The 17,571-nt window shown below is 37.8% G+C and overlaps 4 protein-coding genes across 7 annotated transcripts in view; 3 read left to right on the plus strand and 1 right to left on the minus strand.

Annotated features, from left to right (window-relative positions):
* The first annotated feature begins 643 nt into the window (after positions 1–643).
* Positions 644–8,324, plus strand: LOC108754883 (formin-like protein 20). Of its 2 annotated transcripts, none has more exons than XM_018497534.1 (16): positions 644–892; positions 959–1,064; positions 1,138–1,270; positions 1,355–1,468; positions 1,542–1,663; positions 1,742–1,938; positions 2,014–2,162; positions 2,251–2,316; positions 2,422–2,579; positions 2,658–3,599; positions 3,741–3,971; positions 4,068–4,129; positions 5,481–5,584; positions 7,185–7,229; positions 7,352–7,564; positions 7,787–8,324. In XM_018497534.1, the coding sequence occupies exons 2-16, from the start codon at positions 1,023–1,025 to the stop codon at positions 8,056–8,058; spliced, it is 2,850 nt and encodes a 949-aa protein (XP_018353036.1). In that variant the 5' UTR covers positions 644–892; positions 959–1,022; the 3' UTR covers positions 8,059–8,324. The 2 variants fall into 2 exon arrangements, with proteins under 2 accessions (XP_018353036.1, XP_018353037.1); XM_018497535.1 differs by having other exon boundaries at positions 1,004–1,064.
* Positions 8,325–8,882: 558 nt separating this feature from the next.
* On the plus strand, positions 8,883–13,846 carry LOC108754891. 3 transcript variants are annotated; one of them, XM_018497548.1, is made up of 5 exons: positions 8,883–9,122; positions 9,889–10,102; positions 10,304–10,638; positions 11,727–12,272; positions 13,057–13,846. In XM_018497548.1, exons 1-5 carry the CDS (start codon positions 9,118–9,120, stop codon positions 13,694–13,696), a joined length of 1,740 nt encoding a protein of 579 aa, XP_018353050.1. In that variant the 5' UTR covers positions 8,883–9,117; the 3' UTR covers positions 13,697–13,846. The 3 variants fall into 3 exon arrangements, with proteins under 3 accessions (XP_018353050.1, XP_018353051.1, XP_018353052.1); XM_018497549.1 differs by having other exon boundaries at positions 8,883–9,237; positions 13,057–13,843; XM_018497550.1 differs by lacking the exon at positions 8,883–9,122 and adding an exon at positions 9,732–9,808 and having other exon boundaries at positions 13,057–13,843.
* Positions 13,847–14,139: 293 nt separating this feature from the next.
* Positions 14,140–16,841, minus strand: LOC108754892. The gene is made up of 9 exons (XM_018497551.1): positions 16,720–16,841; positions 16,552–16,636; positions 16,144–16,256; positions 15,996–16,053; positions 15,770–15,870; positions 15,431–15,629; positions 15,254–15,366; positions 14,922–15,144; positions 14,140–14,647 (listed from the first exon to the last, which is right to left on the minus strand). The coding sequence occupies exons 1-9, from the start codon at positions 16,807–16,809 to the stop codon at positions 14,496–14,498; spliced, it is 1,134 nt and encodes a 377-aa protein (XP_018353053.1). The 5' UTR covers positions 16,810–16,841; the 3' UTR covers positions 14,140–14,495.
* A 470-nt stretch (positions 16,842–17,311) lies between these two features.
* LOC108754879 (myb-like protein A) overlaps positions 17,312–17,571 on the plus strand; it is a 6,162-nt gene continuing 5,902 nt past the window's right edge. The window contains exon 1 of the mRNA XM_018497526.1: positions 17,312–17,439. Within this exon, the coding sequence (XP_018353028.1) occupies positions 17,373–17,439 (67 nt within the window). The 5' untranslated portion in view covers positions 17,312–17,372. The remainder of the gene's footprint in view (positions 17,440–17,571) is intronic.

The following is a 17,571-nucleotide window of genomic DNA, read 5'->3' on the forward strand; positions in this document are numbered from 1 at the left end:
AAAAATGTTCTCTATCCGTCCCATGTAGTCGGAACGCAATGGAATTTAACAAAATATATTTCACTCTTATAATTCAGTAATTTTTGACTATTTAAAGTAATGTTATAGGTAAGATAATTGCACAATTATGCATATTACTGCTTTAGTTGCATTGAAATAACGAAATTCGATTAAATTAGCTTGCGACCGAGGCGACATTCCATCTGTTTCCATTCCGTTCCGACTACATGAGAGGGGTAGAAAATTTCTTATATGCCTGTTCTATAATAGGATCGCAAGTTGTAAGCCATAAGAAAGCTAGTCATAGTTAAGTGTGAGAAGAATAATCGGCTATTGATTAATTTCTTACGACTCTATTGTAGAATAGGCCTTACGGAACGGAATTGTAGTGAACTCAATTTTTTAATAAGAAATGGATTGTGAACTCAATTTTCTAGTACGAAACACCGACGAAACAATCAAAAGATCGTGAATATAGCGTGTTACCCATCAGAAATATTTGTGGATATGGCTACGTAGTTCATGTTTTGTGCACATAAAGGCGCTGACTATCTAAAACGCGGACATATTCGCAGTATTCCATAGTCAGCACTCTCGGTCTGGGACTTTCTATTGCTTTCTATCTTATTCACACAAGGAGAGCATTAAGTTATGGTTGGGTGAATTTTTATCTCGTAAGCGACATTTAACTACTAGCACGTAAGATATACGTGATCGATATAATACTTAAATGTGCTTAAATGTACACCTGAAGCATTTAAGATAACTGTACAAAGTGTGAGTGAGAGTTTGTGATGTGAGATTGTCAATCTTCTTTACATTGAAGCTTAACCTATTGCTCCAATGATTTATGAGCTTCGGTGCTTGGCAGAACTTTATGGCGCGTGCTGAGGTAAATTGTTGCATTCTTTCCTTCTGGATTCATTAGCTTGGCTTACTTTTTAATTTAAATTCACAGCCCACGAAAATGTTGGGATCATGAGAATTATCACATTGTTTCCAGTAGTGTACATTTTATCTCTATGGCTAAGGGAAAAATAAGAGGTTCTGACTCTAACAATAAGGTATGTAATTTATCTAAATGAGTTACTTTATATTTTTATAAATTAATATTTTCCGTATATTTTTTGTAATTAGTTAACAGCATCAAATGCAGCATTTAAAAATGGAGAGAATTATACATCAGAATTTGAGATTAATGAGACACCACCTAGCGCTAGGACCTTACTTACTAAAGGTTACACGCAAGATGAAATTAATTCATATTCAGGTAAAATTTCTTCTTAGCTTGTGTTGTGTATTATGTACTTTTTATACGAATGTACTGATATATATATTATGCATTAACCTATAGGAGCAACTGTATCAACTCGTGGACGTTTTATGACGGAACAAGAAAAGCTACGTTGTCCAAATGAAAGGCCATTATATCTTTATATACAAGGACACGCAAAACATAATGTTGATTGTATTGTATCGTTTCTTATACTAATACTTTAATATTACTGACTCATATACTTAATAGATATTTTATTTAATAGTGGCGATACAAAAAATCAATGAAATTATTAAAACGGAACATCAGAGTTCGCTAAATAGACCAAGCAGGTTTACAAATGCTCCTCCTCCTCTTATGAGCTTACATTCTGGAGTTACTAGTGTAGTAAATATCTTTTATTCATATCTCATTTATAATAACAAGTTTCCTATATATTATTGTTTGATATGTGTAATTTATTAGGAAAAGATATGTGTTAGTATCGAGAATGCACCACAAGGTTTTGATTCACGCGGACGAATACTAGGAATAGGTGATGCAAATTTAATTTATATTAGAGGCGAAACTGGCGCAAATGTAACCTTAAGAGGTAGAGGATCTCAGTTTATTGATCCAGTTTTGGGAGCAGAATCTCCAGAACCACTTCATTTATACATAGAGTAAGAACGCCTGAGATTTTTGTCACATATAATAATTATAGTCAGATAAGATACCATTAATAAATATTTGTTTAGGCATCCAAAACCGGAAGCACTGCAAAATGCAAAACAGTTGGCTATTAATTTAATCCAAACGATACAATCTGAATTACAAACCTATATTCAACAACAGCCACCACCAGTACAATCTCAGCAAGTTATAGAACAGTCACAGATACCACAAGGTATGTTTTATTTATTATGCTTAATTTACAGGATTAAGATAACTAGCCACATATATCTAAATTGTAAATAATTTTTTTCAATTTACAGCTCAATTCCAAACTATGAATATTGGTAGTTTAGGCCAACCAAATGTAGTTGCAATACAGCATCAAGGTAAGTTGTATAAATTATGTTTTATTAATGATTGTTATAAAAATATAAAATTTTTTTTCAAGCTGATGTACATTTTTCAATACACATTTACATTTTATGTAACAGATATTATACAACATCCACAAAGTAATGTTGTAACATTGCCTGCAACAATTCTTACGGCTACTGTAGCTGGTACTCCAGGACCTGGTGTATCAGTTCCTCCGCCAGGAGTACATATACCTCCTCACACTGGACCATTAGTTCCACCTCCACAAGCTCAAGTATGTTATCAAACTCAAATTAAGTGATATTACTAAAACCCCTTGAAAAAAAAAGTTTTGTAAATATCTTTATTGCAGGAAATACAAACTTTTATGCCACCACCATCTGTTGGACAAGTACAATTAATCGGTCCTCCATCAACAGTAAGTCAAGTTCAGTATCAGATACATTCCGGTCAGCCGTTACAAATCCAGGGAATTCAACCAGGATCGCAATCCTCGCCACAACCTGTGGCGCAAATGTATGTCATGAGTCAACCGCCGCCGCAAAGTCCCGCGCAACAGAGTTTCATAACGAGCAACAACGCACCGGTAAATGGGGCAGTGTCGTATGTATATACGCAACCAAACGTACAAAGGCCCGCTACACCGTCCCAAGGAATTATCGAAACTGTTAACGTCAATTTACAACAACCTCCCCCCGCGGCGCCGCTCAATATAACGCAACAACCACCACCGCCATTGTTGCATCTTCATTTTCCGCCGCCGAACTTTCCGCCAAATCAACCACCTCCTCCTGTCCCCCAAACCTATCAGATACAGTATCAACAGGTACAGGCATCTGCGTCGCAATCGCAAACGCAGTTTGTCTTACAACCTGGCGAGCACATTGTTCCACCTCAGTTGCAACAGAATCATGAGCAATCTCAAGCTGTCGCTCAACATATAATACCTCCACAATTCGAAGGTCACGCACCGCCGTTCCATTTACAAGTACCTCCACCACCGTCTGCGCAAACTTTCTTAGTACCTAACGCTCAGTCTCCCCAACACCATCCACAACCACCGCTTCCTCCTGGCAGCGAAATTCAGCATCAGGAGGGTCCGGTAGAACAGGGACCATTGCCGCAGCCGGTACCTCCTCCACAAATAGTACCGCCGCCGTCAATCAGCCAGATGCCGAATTCCATGAATATTCTTACCAGCGTACCGCCACCAACGCAGCCGCCTCCACCGCAAAACGCTCCATGGTTGTACCAAGCTCAGCAGCAGATATCACAATCACAAGGACAATTGCAGGTAATGATGCTTAACATTCTCTCTCTCTCTCTCTCTCTCTCTCTCTCTCTCTCTCTCTCTCTCTCTCTCTCTCTTTCTCTCTGTGCCTTTGTTTTCCATTATGCGTGAAAAATATGTAATAGCTTTTGTAATTATTTATAGATGCAAATGTCACCGCAGAATATATCTCTTCATAATGTACCTCCACCGCAAGTTCAAACTCAAATACAATATCATCCTCAACATATACAATATCAAAACGGTCATATACCAACGCAAGTACATTATGCAATGCAACCGCCACATCAACAATTTGAGCAAAAGCCCGATTCGCCAGAACAGCAAAAATCACATGGAGTTAAAAGAAGGTTTTCAGACGTTGAAGGAGGTCAGGTAAAGTGTCGTTTGCAAATATATGCATATCAGATTGAAATATGTTATGAAATCATATAACATTCTTGCTAATTTCTTTTAAAATGTATGTCATAGGAACCACCACCACCACCACCGTATCAATGTGCTCCATTACCTGCGCAACGGCATGGCACAGGGTAAGTGAAAGAAAGAGAGAATATAACTGTTTTTTTTTTTATAGAGTTGTCATAATGTATAAATTAATGTAATTTTGATAAAGTTACATTATATACTCCTTGTATAAAATGTAAACAGTTGCATGTACCTATGTACTCATGTACATATTACTTATGTACAACAGAGGAGTATATAAATTAACGTAACTTTACTTTATATATTATATAATTTTATCTAGTTATACCTTGGTAGACTGTGGATGAGAAAAACTTGTTCTTGTAAACTTGAATAAAGTTAATCTACCAAGTGTGTAAAATTTCAAATAAATATTACTAAAAAAAGCTGATAATTTTCAGAATCATAGGATATTATAGCGTAAACGTGTAATGAATTTAATCGAATATTAGAAAGAAGTTTATCAATATGAAGAAAGAAATTGATAAAGAAACAACTGCTTCAGATCGCTTATGCTTCACTTGTAGCAAGTGCAAATTTGTAAATTGTTGTAGAATTACATGAAGAAAATGTAAGTCATTGTCATTTTTTTTTACAGAAACCTGCTTTTGCATTATAAGGTGTTGCACGATAATGCTAAAAGTGCAGAAAATGAAAATTTAAATATTTTATGAAATTTTTGTAATAGATATTTTTTTATTCACAGATATATTTATTACTATTCTCCAAAATCTAATAACTATATGAACAATAATTATTTGTTATAAGATCCAGATATATCCATGTTAAGATATAAATTATTTTCAAGCCTGTCAACTTTTGAAAATAATTTAATTTGATGAAAAATGTTAATTTTGCATATTATAAATAGTTAATAATTTTGTAATTATGGATATATCTTGCTCTTCCACACACAAAATATTATTCCTTCCTTTGAATTTTGCATGATTGTATAGATCTTGAAAAATATGAAGTAATTTTATTATCTTTGCAATATATAATGCAAAGATAATAATATACTTGCATTTTCCTCATGTTACACATAATTCTATATTAAAATCACTAAATAAAAGCTTTTGCCAGAATCACCAATACATGTTCTTTTAGTATAAGTAATGAACCAAAAGAGACGGAATGTGCGATGATAGTTACTACTTTGCAGAATAAAAATTAAAATAATGATACATAGATTATCTGAACGTATATTATAATGTCCTACGACATTACAATTACGTTCTTTGGAATATTCTAAATGTAAGTTTTATAAATTAACTGTGATCTGGTAAAACCAGATATTTTCCACATTTCAGAAGTATCCAAGGGTGTGCATCAGGTGATTTTTGTCTTAATGCTTGAAACGTTTCTGTAAAATTGTTATTTTGGAATTAATAATTCGCACCTGCATTGTTTAAGCAGAGAAGGTGATCGACAACAGCAAGTCTTACATGGTCCATCACCCACACCTGCGGGTCTACCACATGGAGATCGAAACAAGATGCTAATGCCACCTCCACATCCAGGTCTGTAACTAAGAGTATTTAGTTTGAAAAATTGCCAGATATCTTTTGGAAATCGGAAATGTCATATTGAATATTATAAAAAGATATGCCAATAGAAAGATTGTATTTTTGAAGAAAGCGTTTATCTTTAATTATTTTCTTAAGACTTTGAATTTTTTCTTTAATACAATTTTGTTATTGGCAATTATGTTTTTTAAAATTTAATATACAATTATGTGGATGTATAATTTAAGTAATTAAATTTGAGAAAATAAAATATGTTTCAGATAGATATCTAGCACTATTTTCTTAATACTCTTAGACCGTAGTATATTATTAATGTAAATAATATTTTGTGGTAAGCATATTATAAAAATTGTCCTTGATCTTTTAATTTATGTCTTAGCAAATTGCTTTTTTACGCATTTGTTGAGGATACCTGCAGAGACGGGCGTCCGGAAATAACATGGATTATTGCAATCTCACAGTGTGCATAGAATGCTTTGACATATAGTTATGTTTAAATTTATTTATTATTATTATTTTAGATTAGACAAAAAAGCATTGCACGTGTTACACAGTTGCGACGGTGTCTCAAGTATATTAATTTCAATGCTTTTTTTATAGTGTCCTTTTTATTAAATAAATCTGCATTTTCAGATGCAAGTGTAACCTGTGATTTTCTACTTCAATGTTTGTTTATCCATTATTAACCATATCTAATATTAATAGGATTATGTGTTAAGGTATATTATACATATATATTTTTGATGTTACTATTTTAAGTTCAATGCCTTGGACTTTTATATTCCTTAGGTTAAACGTGTGTCTCCGTCAAAGAAAGGCCAAGGAGGGAATATATATGACTATTACATTTAACTAGATGTATATATTTAATGTTATTATTATATAACATTAATACACAAAATAACACATGATTTGTGGATATTATATCGTCTCTATTGTGTTGCAGTATTCTGAGCAGTTATCTGTAATGGAAAAAGTGGAAGAAATTTGAAGAATATATAGTTCTAATAATTAAATTTACTTTATATCCAGATAGCAAATAACTGTATGACTTCAAATTTTTAGTGTAATTGATAAGCGGTATCCATATAATACACATAAGAATGTAAAAATTGCATTGCTTGCTTTCAGACTCAGATAGCAATTGCCAAATCGCTCTGCTGATTTGGCAATGGTTAATGGCGTGAAATATTGTCCTAATATTTAATTTAGTCTTGTAAGATTAAATTCAAATTTAGAAAACTAAATTTCTATTTATTGCCACAGTGACACGTCTCAAGCGGAAGATGAAAACCGGCAGCAGTCTTATAATACAGATATTTAGTCTTAGCAATTTTCTTACAATTAGATTTACATTCAAATTCAGAAAAAAAATTAAATTTACATTTTTTGTTTGTGAACATATGATTCAATAGATATTGAAACTGTCAAGATTAATTGTGCGTGTTTTGTTGAATACAGCGAGAATTTTTTAAGTTTATTACAATATTTCATCGCATAATTTGCCACATTTATAAATACAATATTATGTTATATTAGTTATTTAAGAATATTTTGTATCTTTCTTTTCATATCTTATGTCTTAATCGTTTAGGTGAGAAACGAAATCTGGACCAAAAGCCTGCAGGATTATCTTCAGGTACGTTCAATGTAATATAATATGTTGAGAGATATATCATAAAAGAAAAGAGATATATCTATCCATAGAAAATTTTATATTTTCTATGGATATTTAGATTATTTGATATATTTTGTAAATAGGAAATGATCAAAATGTAATGGCGGAATCTGGAAATATTCATGTCGGCAACGGTCCACCTCTACCTCCATCTTCGCCGCAGGCGCCGTGGCAAAATCATCACGTGAGGATTCCTTGGGGTAGACCACCGCCTATTCCAAGGGAAGGGGAACCTCCTACAGTCTGTCCCGGATTCCCTCCTATTAACATGCCTCCACCTCAGATCAGGTCACGAGGTAGGCATTTGATTTATTTGTCACATCAAACTATTTTTATCTTAAAATTTTGAATTTTAAGTTATGTTTTCTTTGTTGCAAATTACCAATCATTTATGAGTATATCAGCCTTTCTATAAATAATAAAAAACAAAGAAATATAATAAATCTGCACATTATTGTAACTCTTATGTACACAATGTGACAATTGACAAGTCTTTAAGGATGTGATACTGTTCTCAGGTTCCATTGATGGTAATCGCTCTCCCACTCAAACCGCCGTGTTAGAGCAGCAATTAAATGTTGAATACAATCAAATACCGCCCTATACGACGAAACCGCCGCCTTACAACGCGCATCCATTGATGCAATCGATCTGCAATCCGCCACCGCCTCCGCCGCCGCATCATCAACAACCGCGACCGCAGCATCCTGCACAAACGGTTCAGCATTATCAGGTGCCAATCTCTCAGTCATATCAACCACCGACATCCTGCCCACCATGGATGAACTAAAAATCATAAAACTACAGTAGACAGTATTTCTTGTTATGTCGCTTCTACTTGGATGACGATTGATGTGATTTTGATGAAAGTGACGTTGTTTTGACAAGACACATAATAATGAAGTGCTGAGACTCAAGCTGCAAAGATCTGATAAATGTGAATAATTAGAACTGCATCATGTTACGTATACTCAATTGTATGTTCCTTATGACAATTCTTATAATTGAATAATCTATTTTAAGGAAGGGGAATACTGAACTGTATGTAAAAATTTGTAAAAATGTTAAAGATTATTTATAGAGTATAATTTAAATTGTACGCTAAAAAAGAGAGAGGAAGAGAAAATGAATGAATGAAAGAAAAAGAGAAAAAGAGATGTGTGAGATTATATATTATATAATAATAATATCATATTTGCAAGATAGTTACTTATTAATTGTAGAATATATCTTCAGGATATCACATAAGAAATGTGATTCTTGTACAGCATACACATACATACACATATACATATATGTATATAATATTATATAACATATATAATACATATATATATATATATATACATGTATGTATACAAGAAAAGATAATAACGTTATTATTTTAAATAAACTATTCTATCATTGCGCATTCAAAGATCATTTGTTTTGGATATTCTCATGCGAGTAATAATTTACTTTATATGTTTCCTCTCGATGAAACCGTATCATCTCTCCATTTACTTATAGATAGATATATAACACGATATATGCAGTTAATGCAGTTTTTTTATGCAAAGCCAATAATAAATCGTTATTGCCAATTAAGTAGCTACTTTCATGTCGACAGCCTTTGTCTATTGTCACGTTTTTGCCACGCAGAATGGATTGCCGTTTTCCACGTCGACGCGATTTGGCAAACAACGATAAAACCGCACCGTTTCCATTTGCAGCGAGCAATCGTCGCAATTAGCCCCGTTAAACGCCGCCGGGTTGATGGGTGGAGGACAGTAGCGGCAGTAGCAGGGACGGCGATCAAATTCTGACCAAGGCGTCCGTGTTCCAGGGCAAGCGAGGGAGTGGCAAGGGGATGGGGTGAAATTCCGCTCGATACAAATTCGATAAAGCCGCCGGCGGCCCGCAGGACTCGCTCGTTATCCGGATCTGGCGGTCTGTTAGCCGCTACGTCAGAAAACTTGCAACCTCTCCCGTATGTTACGCGACCGCGTTCCCGATACTTCGGGGAAGTTTAATTTGCCGGGTAGCGAGGCGCACTGTAACGTCGTTCTCGCGGTGAATTCTTTCTTCAGAAGCGAAAGCTCGAGAAGGAATTTTTGCCGCGGCTCGAAGCATTTAATCTCCAGAAGTTCAATGCTTCGCTTGAAATTTACGAAAATTAATAAGGAGAGATCGGTGTTAATCTTTAAATTTAGTCTTGTTATAGTTATTTTATTTTTAACCTTGACGAATATTTTAACGTAATAATATAATATAATTTTGATTAATATAATATATAATTACTTCAAGACGAAAATATTCGTCTTGAAATAATTATATATTATATATTAATCAAAATTATATGATTATGTTAACATATTCGTCAAGATTAAAAATAAAGTAATTATAAAAAGATTAAATATTCATCAGATATTATCGGAGAAATGTACGGAATAACAATCGTTAAATGTCGCCTCGGATTATCAAAGGTGAAGCTAACGACTATGTCACATGCGTGCGAATACGAATTGACAAATTACACGCGTCAATTGTGATATTGATCGGTAACCTTCCTCGGAAATATTTTGTGCTTCGTTGGATAACAGGCGATAAAGGCTGTGTCTCGACTATTCCGAATTTCCAGAATCGATCACTGTAATCAGGACCATCGCCTGAACTGGTTACCACATCACAGAGATGCTTGCAGCGACCATAATCGCTTTTCGGTAATGTCGCTTTGTCCGTCGTCGTCTCATCAGCTTGTCGCAGCGGCGATCGCTTTTCGACGTGCCCGCCGCAAATTTCCGAAGGACTTCGGCCTCGAAAGCACCGTCGAACGTGCATCCGGAAATACAAAGGTTTTACCGAATCATAATTGTATAAAAAGAAAAAGTCAATCGAGACGAACATCTCTGTACGTTATCAGTTTTTAAGATTTCCGCAATGATTCTTTTGCATTTAAGTCAGATCCCATTTGCTTCTGATTTCGCGTTATGATTCATGTCGATTGTATCGAGGGCAATTTATTAACCGTCTTTCTGACGGATGGGCGTTTTTAGACGCAGGAAATCACGACGAGCCGCGAAGGGCCTATCAATCAAGTCAGATCGAGCTCCATGCTGGTGAGACGCGCACACAACTCAGGATCCGATCATGTTTGTCCAGCAAGCGTGCGGAATCACGACTCCGGCTACGATCGTTCCTATAACAAGGAGAACTCGATCAGTTGCAGTTGCTACCGGACAAGAAACGTCGGCGAGGACGTTTCGGAGCTGCGGGATGAGTGCAATGGTGGAGATGCGGTCGATACCGTGCCAAGCAGAGAGCGCGAGGAGTTTGCGTCATCGGATGCCGATCGTAAAAATGAATTTGTGAAATTGATCGACCGAGACAGGTTTGTCCCTCTCGTTTGCAACGTCTCGGCCTTGCGATGTTTTCAGTAAATGAACTAACGACTCTTCATCCTGTTATTGCGTTAGCATTATGAAAAGATACGACGTTTAAAAAATGATTCTTATCAAATCTCATAATGGAAGAGATGAGTTTCGAACGTTTCGCTTCTTAGGATTTTGCATAAAGGAGACAAAGCGCTATGATTGACATATTTCGAGCTGCGTGGGTTATTGGTAATTTACTTTTTGGTTGGAATTTTTAGTTCATTTCTCAGTCATTCATCGATATTTTGGGCTATTAAAAGACACATAATTATGATGCTTCTCAGACTTCTACGCGTACCTTTTTCAAGGAAGTCACGTAGTTTACGACACAATAAAAGCGTAGTATCAAGTTGTATCTCGCCCTAATAAAATGAATTGCAATGCTCGCGAAACATTGGCATTTAACGATGTACCAAAACAGGCTTTTATCCAAGCAGAACAACAAGCCATTATGATATCAAAATATTGTCAAAATGACTCCAAAACGCTCATCAATAGTCATTTTTAATCATTTCCGATTCATTTTAATATAATTTTGACTCCTTTGTCGTGACTTGCTCTCTGTGGGTATATTTATAGTCAAATCTTAAGATATTAATGCTCATTTCCATCAATGTAGATTAACTTTGATCTCGGTTCTCAACTTACTCTTCAGTTTTTTTTTCTAATTTTTAAAAAGAAAAAGTGAAGAGTAAGCTGAACTGAGATTAAAGTTAATCTACATTAATAGAAGTGGGCATAAAACTGTTGTACAGTCTTAATACGTGACGGGACCGATCACAAAGAGTATTAGTATTTTATCAAGACATTACTTAAGACGGTCTTGAAGTCGGCTATAAATACCACGACCTGAGATTACCTCTTAAATCACGTGATGCACACATAATTATAATAAACACTTCCTGAAATTATAACTAGCGCACAGTGCAGTTTTTAGTCACCGAGAATTACCCAGTGACTCACACGCGGATGACAAACTAATGAAATTGGCATGGGACTTGTCAAAACATCTCTCGTAAAATAATCTTTCTTTGCGCGAATGCAGATGCGACGTAGCGTCGAGATCGATAGAACGGATCCCGCAATCCTCACATCCAGCATCTTATCGTCATTGTAAAGCGCGCTGCCCGTCGAGACCGCGTTCGAACATGGATCCTAACGTAAATCCTCCGTGCGACTCTGCGCCCTGTGAGAAGTACGACGAAGTCGCGTGCGGCGATTTTACGGGGGACAGGAGCAAGGGGTTCGCGCCGACAAGTTGTCACGGAACATCCATCGATCTTGGCGGCAATGCGGAGGAGGATATCGTTACCAGCGACACTCGGGGCCACAGTTCGGATGTCGAAGACATGTGGACGAGGACGAATACTTTGACCAAGTGTCATTCGACCCATCGGAAAATTGCAGATTCAACCTGGCGATGCCAGTGCGAGTATCATCCGCGCGAAGATTCTATTCGGAATCTGCCAAGATCGTCGTGTGATCGTTGCCGAGATGAGTGCTACCATCGTCGCCATAATTACCGTTGCGATCGCTCCCATCGGCATTGCTGTTGTCCGCAACGCGACTGCTTGTGCATAAATATCAAAGGGTTAATAAGAGACCTTTTTATAATATATCAGAGAGAACCTCCAAACCGTTGAAGTCAACGATGTTAAGAATACAAAATGTAGATGGAAAGAACGGTTTCAAGTATTCAAAAATTTAGTTAGAAACAGATCTGTAAATAATTTTGTTGGACCGTTAAAGTAATTATATATATATACGTAGGAATCTCTCAAGTATGATGGGCAATGCAGTGAAAGGTTTTGATATTCTAGCTATCAATTTGAACGTCCTACATAATTATTTCGCTGCTGATAAAATTATTTTTAGATTTGTACTTGGCTACATTTTTAGATACTTCAGCAAAACCGCGCTTTCCATGTAACATTACGCATGGTAGCTGAATTGATTTGTGATGAATTTTTAAAGGATTTGTATATTAGTTTTTAATAGTTTTTAATAACGTTTTCGACCGTAACAGGTTTTAAACTAATAAATAGTAGAGCACGCAACATCAAATCTATCTCAAATCGATTCAAATCCGTTATAACGAATCGGAAACATTATAAGATTTGGAGCCAATTTCGGATTGGCAAAAGTTTAAACGACTGCGTATCCACAGAAATCTCACATACAGTTTTCTTATATTATGTATTAAGTATTGATCGTCGTGCATTTCACGTATTTCTATATAATGAATAATTTTCTAAAATATCGTTATTTTAAAAAAGAAGCCGAATGAGGCGGAAGATGTGTGATTGAGGGGATGAAAATGCCGCGCAGGTACAATCTCTGTTTAATTCACTCTCTTCGCATCATTCATATTGCAGATGTGAGAATGGCATCTCCGGCGAGAAAGCTCAACACAAAAGCTGGCGCGATCAGATGCGAGGCGAGAATAGTCGATTGTACGCGCGGCAGTGTTACTCGAAGGAGTATTCTGGAATAATACCCGCCTCTCGTGAGCGAAACGATGAGGAACGCAAGGAGAAGAAGAACGACGACGACGACGACGACAACGACGAAGACGAAGACGAAGATGAAGACGAAGACGACGACGATAGCGTGGTTGTTATCAATCACAAGGACTCCATGTGCATCCTCGCTGAAAAATATAAAGCCAGCAGGAAGTGGCGCGGCAGAAGGTGCGGGGATAGAGCGCAATCGGGCGACAGAACAGGGAACAAGGATGAGTGTAACAAATCGTTGACTTCGGAAATCATCGATCAGCCGGGGTCGTCGCTGGAGATCGCAAACGCGGTTTCGCACGAGGGACCGAGGATGAGACACAGTTGCCAAGGTGCACATTGCGAGAACTGCGGAACCGGCGCGATCGCAAGAATACGTGGTCGTGTATGTGGCCGACACGAGCCGCCAGAGGGTGAATTCGACCGATTGAAGCCGCCTTTGAACGAGACGGCTGCCACCCGCTGTTCCTCAAGTCGACCGCCTTGTAGACGTGTCTTCTAATTCAATTTCGTTCCACGAAACACGTTTTCGTGGACTTTTTACTGCAATTTTTGTATTTTCTAGTTATTTTCCAGCGTCCAACATTTGTGCGCGTGAACCATTGGAATAAAAAAACGATATGAAATTTATTTGAAATTTTTTCCGCTTCTGCTTTTTCATCTACATTTTAATCGCGATAGTAGATAACTGTGCATAAACTGTACAGCGATGTGCAGCGTGAAAAATTTAAGCAAAATCCTCGCGCTTTTCCACCTTTCCCCGTTTCAACCGCATTGAATTTTTTTCCGCGAGACACTTACTTACCCGCCGTATATTAATGCAGCGAAATAATACAGCAGAGTATTACAACGCTAAACGTTAAGAATAAAAATTATGTAAATCAAATTTTAGACAAGCCCACGAAACGGTTTAGTTCTATATTAAATTAACTTTGTATAGCGGGACAATTAACTTTCAGCTCGTTTTATTCAAATGCGCGTGGAAGAGAGCCAGTTTCCATCTGGGAGAATTTTAAAGCTCACTACGGAAACGCGGCACGTTAACGAAATTATCGAATGTAAGCATGTGCATTAAAAACCATGGTGTCTCCGGCATTTGGCTGCCTCCGGAGACGACTTTTCGCTTGCTGGGCTCTTTGTGATGGTCGTACGCTCGTTGTTTCGTTTCTTCTCTCGCACTGTTCGCCCACAGCTTCCATGTTAATTGGCTCATCTCATTGGTCTCTGGCAAGGATTCCGCAGCATCGCGACGCTTTTCCCTCCCCCTTCCGGAAAGTTCAGTTCTCTCCTCGATGCTAATATTACACGTTCGCGTTTGTTCCTTCGTCACGTACAGATTCTATTTTGATCTCTCGATCTTCTTGCCAATCTTCCGGCACGCTAATCGAGTCCACCACTTCTTCAAATGATTCATCAGGTTCCTCTTCGTAAGCGAATTCTTCCTCGTCGTTATCTATTTACATGTTTAGATGCATATAATATTCCAGGTAGCAAGTTGTATTGTCAAAATGACTTAATTTTGATATTTAAAGTTAACAAACAGTTAAATTTTGTAACAAAAAATCATCATTTTGACTTTCTCCTGATTTAATGTGTTCCTTAGATTACTATCTAAGATAGATTAGTATTTTTAAAGATTTATATAAATCCAATCTCTCTTTCTCCCCTTCTCACTGTAATATCACATTTAAAATAAATGTTTTATACAGACACATCGCTTATAGTACTTTGTGCCAAGCGAGCAAGTCGATCTTTAAGAGCACGTTGAAGTTCTTCGGCAGCTTCCGTCAAGTCCTCTCGATTACCAAATTCTGCGGGGATGCCCGCACGGATCATGACTTCGTCGAAAACCTTCTGATGCAAATTTTTCATAATGGCTTCTCTCGATCTCGGTGATTCTACCGACGATTTAGGTTTACTTTTTCTCTCGCGATATCGTCTGTAAGCTTTCTATATGACAATTGATGATTATTTCTTTTCAGTTTTCCGTATATATATTCGATATAAATATGATGTATGATTGTATATAATAATTTTACATATAATTTCATTTGCTTACTTGTATAGTGGATGCAGCTTCATTTGCTCTCATTGGTGTCAGTCCTAATTCCTCGCACATATCCCACCCAGCTATCTCGCCTCTTTTCTCTTCCCCCTGCGGTTGCATAGCCTCTGCAAGAGGCCGGGAATACGATTTGAAATACTATCCTAGTAAACGCACTAGGTGCAATCTTACGCATTTTCATTTTTAGGTTTTTCCTTGTATAGTAGCCGCGGTAAGTAGCCTGTATCAAAATGGCGGCTTTCGACGCCTCCGCTTGCGAAGCTCCTGCCTTTCTCAGGATCTCGAGGGTCCTCGTTGCCGCTCGTTGCCATTGAATCATGCCACGGGACTCGTTTAATAGCATCCTCTTATAATGCTCACGGAAAGCGACCTGATTAATAACACCGAAAATGATTCAAAGAGCTGCGATCAGCATTAAAGATCCGTGATAGAAGGTCTCTCTCTCTCTCTCTCTCTCTCTCTCTCTCTCTCTCTGTAGTTGGGGGGTCTCGTATGGTAATTAGCGCATACTTGTATTATCGTGGCATGCTTCTCCGCCAGTTCCAGCGTGAGCCCCGTCTCCTGCAGAATACTTTGCAGAGATACCTTGGATCTCTCGTCGCAAGTTGTGTCTGCGGTCGAAAGAGGAAGAATGTCTCTCGCGTACTTTTTGTCCGTTACACGTTACAGAAATACCGCGCGCGGCGGGTCTACCCGCCGCAAAATTGTTTTTCTACATAATTCACCGTGTAATTACCGTCGTACACCTGGGTCGCTCGCATGTCTGCCGCGTCCAAGTACGCGCGGAACGCCGTCTGAACCCGAAAAAAAAGAGTACGAAAGAATGTCTGAAATATTATTTAACTGCCGGATCCTTATCCGGCACGCGACAGTAAATTCTATACCTGAATCCTGGGCGCGGCGCGGGCGATCTGCTTGAAGCTCAAGCCGCTCCGACGAAGTATATCCACGATGGCCTGGCTCCCCAATAAAATATTGTCTACGACTTTCACCGCGACTGGAATTGTACAATTGTACGACTGTAGAATGCAACGCACGGTTATAGTGCGATTTACGATCGTCGCGCGTATTTTACCACACGCGGATGATATACGCGCACGGTCATTCACCGCAACCTTTGAATTAACATAATGATTCGTGGGACAAATTGGTATACCCGGTACGCGTGCACGTGCATGTAAACATTAGTAATTAATTAGCTTAACGTCCCAATTAGCGTCTGTTTGCGCGAATGATATACGTAACATCAAGACATGGACGAGGTTGTGATACTGTTGTAGATGACAGAGTACCTTTTGCATTTTCCCGTGTGATCAAAAGGGTTTCGACATAATCAGCGACAAAGCAATAAATGTTCCTCGGTTGCGAGCGCAGTACCTTTACGGATCAGATAATAATTTAATCGTCCTTCGACGTGAGACGGCGGTGTAAGTCAAATAAAACGATTTCATAGAGCGAACCTCGCGTGCGATGTCGGTGGATAGTTCGCGTAATCCTTCCGGGACCTTACATATATGTTTAGCTCCATGTTTCTGGAGTAAAACGTTCATTTTCGTGATTATCGTTTCAGCCGAGTTGTTTGAATTTATCGACTCTTGCTCTTATCGCGAGTAATACGATGCGCAAAAGTTGCTGCTAACTTTCGGTGGTAACGAGCGCATTGATGAAGCTATATAGTGAAACAAGTATAGATATCAGGCCACGCGGTGTTGGTCCCTGGATAAAATCATATCGAGATAAAATCATTAAGAATATGATACGAATAAATTACAATCCCATTAACTCGTTATCGTTTTATTAGCGTTAAATCGCGTAATAAAGTTATTCATTTGATAAGATTATTCTATGATCCCGAGACTATTATCTATGATTTCTCGATAACACGCGGGCAAATTGTTATTATTTATTTTGACATTTTATTTTGACAGTTTTATTAAAGTTTCTGCGAATTTCTTTGCTGACATTGCTATCCTCGGGCTCCCCTTTCCTTGACACAGTGCCATTTTGCGCCGTTTGCGAAATGATCTCTACATTATCGTGGGGTATTCCGCGTTGACTGGGCCTGACAGGCCTGACGTGGTCAGTTCCTCGTCGACTATGAGCGACGAAAGCCATGCCAGTTACGAACGCATGCGTTGTGTTCTCGGTGGCTCTGTCGTTTCTTGCCTTACTGCCGTCGCGTGAGTAACTTACATAATATTTTGATCCGCTGTTGTTTCCGACGTTGTCTCGCCGCTTCACCGAGTTCCGTGCGAAGAACGAAAGCCACGAAAGTTCGCGCAACGATGCGATTTAATTGCGAGATTAAGCAT

The sequence above is a fragment of the Trachymyrmex septentrionalis genome, unplaced genomic scaffold (genome assembly GCF_001594115.1).
Source record: "Trachymyrmex septentrionalis isolate Tsep2-gDNA-1 unplaced genomic scaffold, Tsep1.0 scaffold81, whole genome shotgun sequence".
NCBI classification, from domain to species: domain Eukaryota; kingdom Metazoa; phylum Arthropoda; class Insecta; order Hymenoptera; family Formicidae; genus Trachymyrmex; species Trachymyrmex septentrionalis.

Excerpts from the sequence above, each read along its gene's own strand:
- LOC108754883 (XM_018497534.1), top strand. The coding sequence starts at position 1,023 with ATGGCTAAGGGAAAAATAAGAGGTTCTGACTCTAACAATAAG. Across the intron at positions 1,664-1,741 it reads ATTCTGGAGTTACTAGTGTA|GAAAAGATATGTGTTAGTAT; the intron begins GTAAATATCTTT and ends GTAATTTATTAG. Across the intron at positions 3,600-3,740 it reads AATCACAAGGACAATTGCAG|ATGCAAATGTCACCGCAGAA; the intron begins GTAATGATGCTT and ends AATTATTTATAG.
- LOC108754891 (XM_018497548.1), top strand. Across the intron at positions 10,103-10,303 it reads GTGCATCCGGAAATACAAAG|ACGCAGGAAATCACGACGAG; the intron begins GTTTTACCGAAT and ends GGGCGTTTTTAG. Across the intron at positions 12,273-13,056 it reads TTGTGCATAAATATCAAAGG|ATGTGAGAATGGCATCTCCG; the intron begins GTTAATAAGAGA and ends TTCATATTGCAG.
- LOC108754892 (XM_018497551.1), bottom strand. The coding sequence starts at position 16,809 with ATGAACGTTTTACTCCAGAAACATGGAGCTAAACATATATGTAAGGTC. Across the intron at positions 16,257-16,551 it reads CACACGGGAAAATGCAAAAG|TCGCGGTGAAAGTCGTAGAC; the intron begins GTACTCTGTCAT and ends GTACAATTCCAG. Across the intron at positions 14,648-14,921 it reads ACTTGCTCGCTTGGCACAAA|ATAACGACGAGGAAGAATTC; the intron begins GTACTATAAGCG and ends ACATGTAAATAG.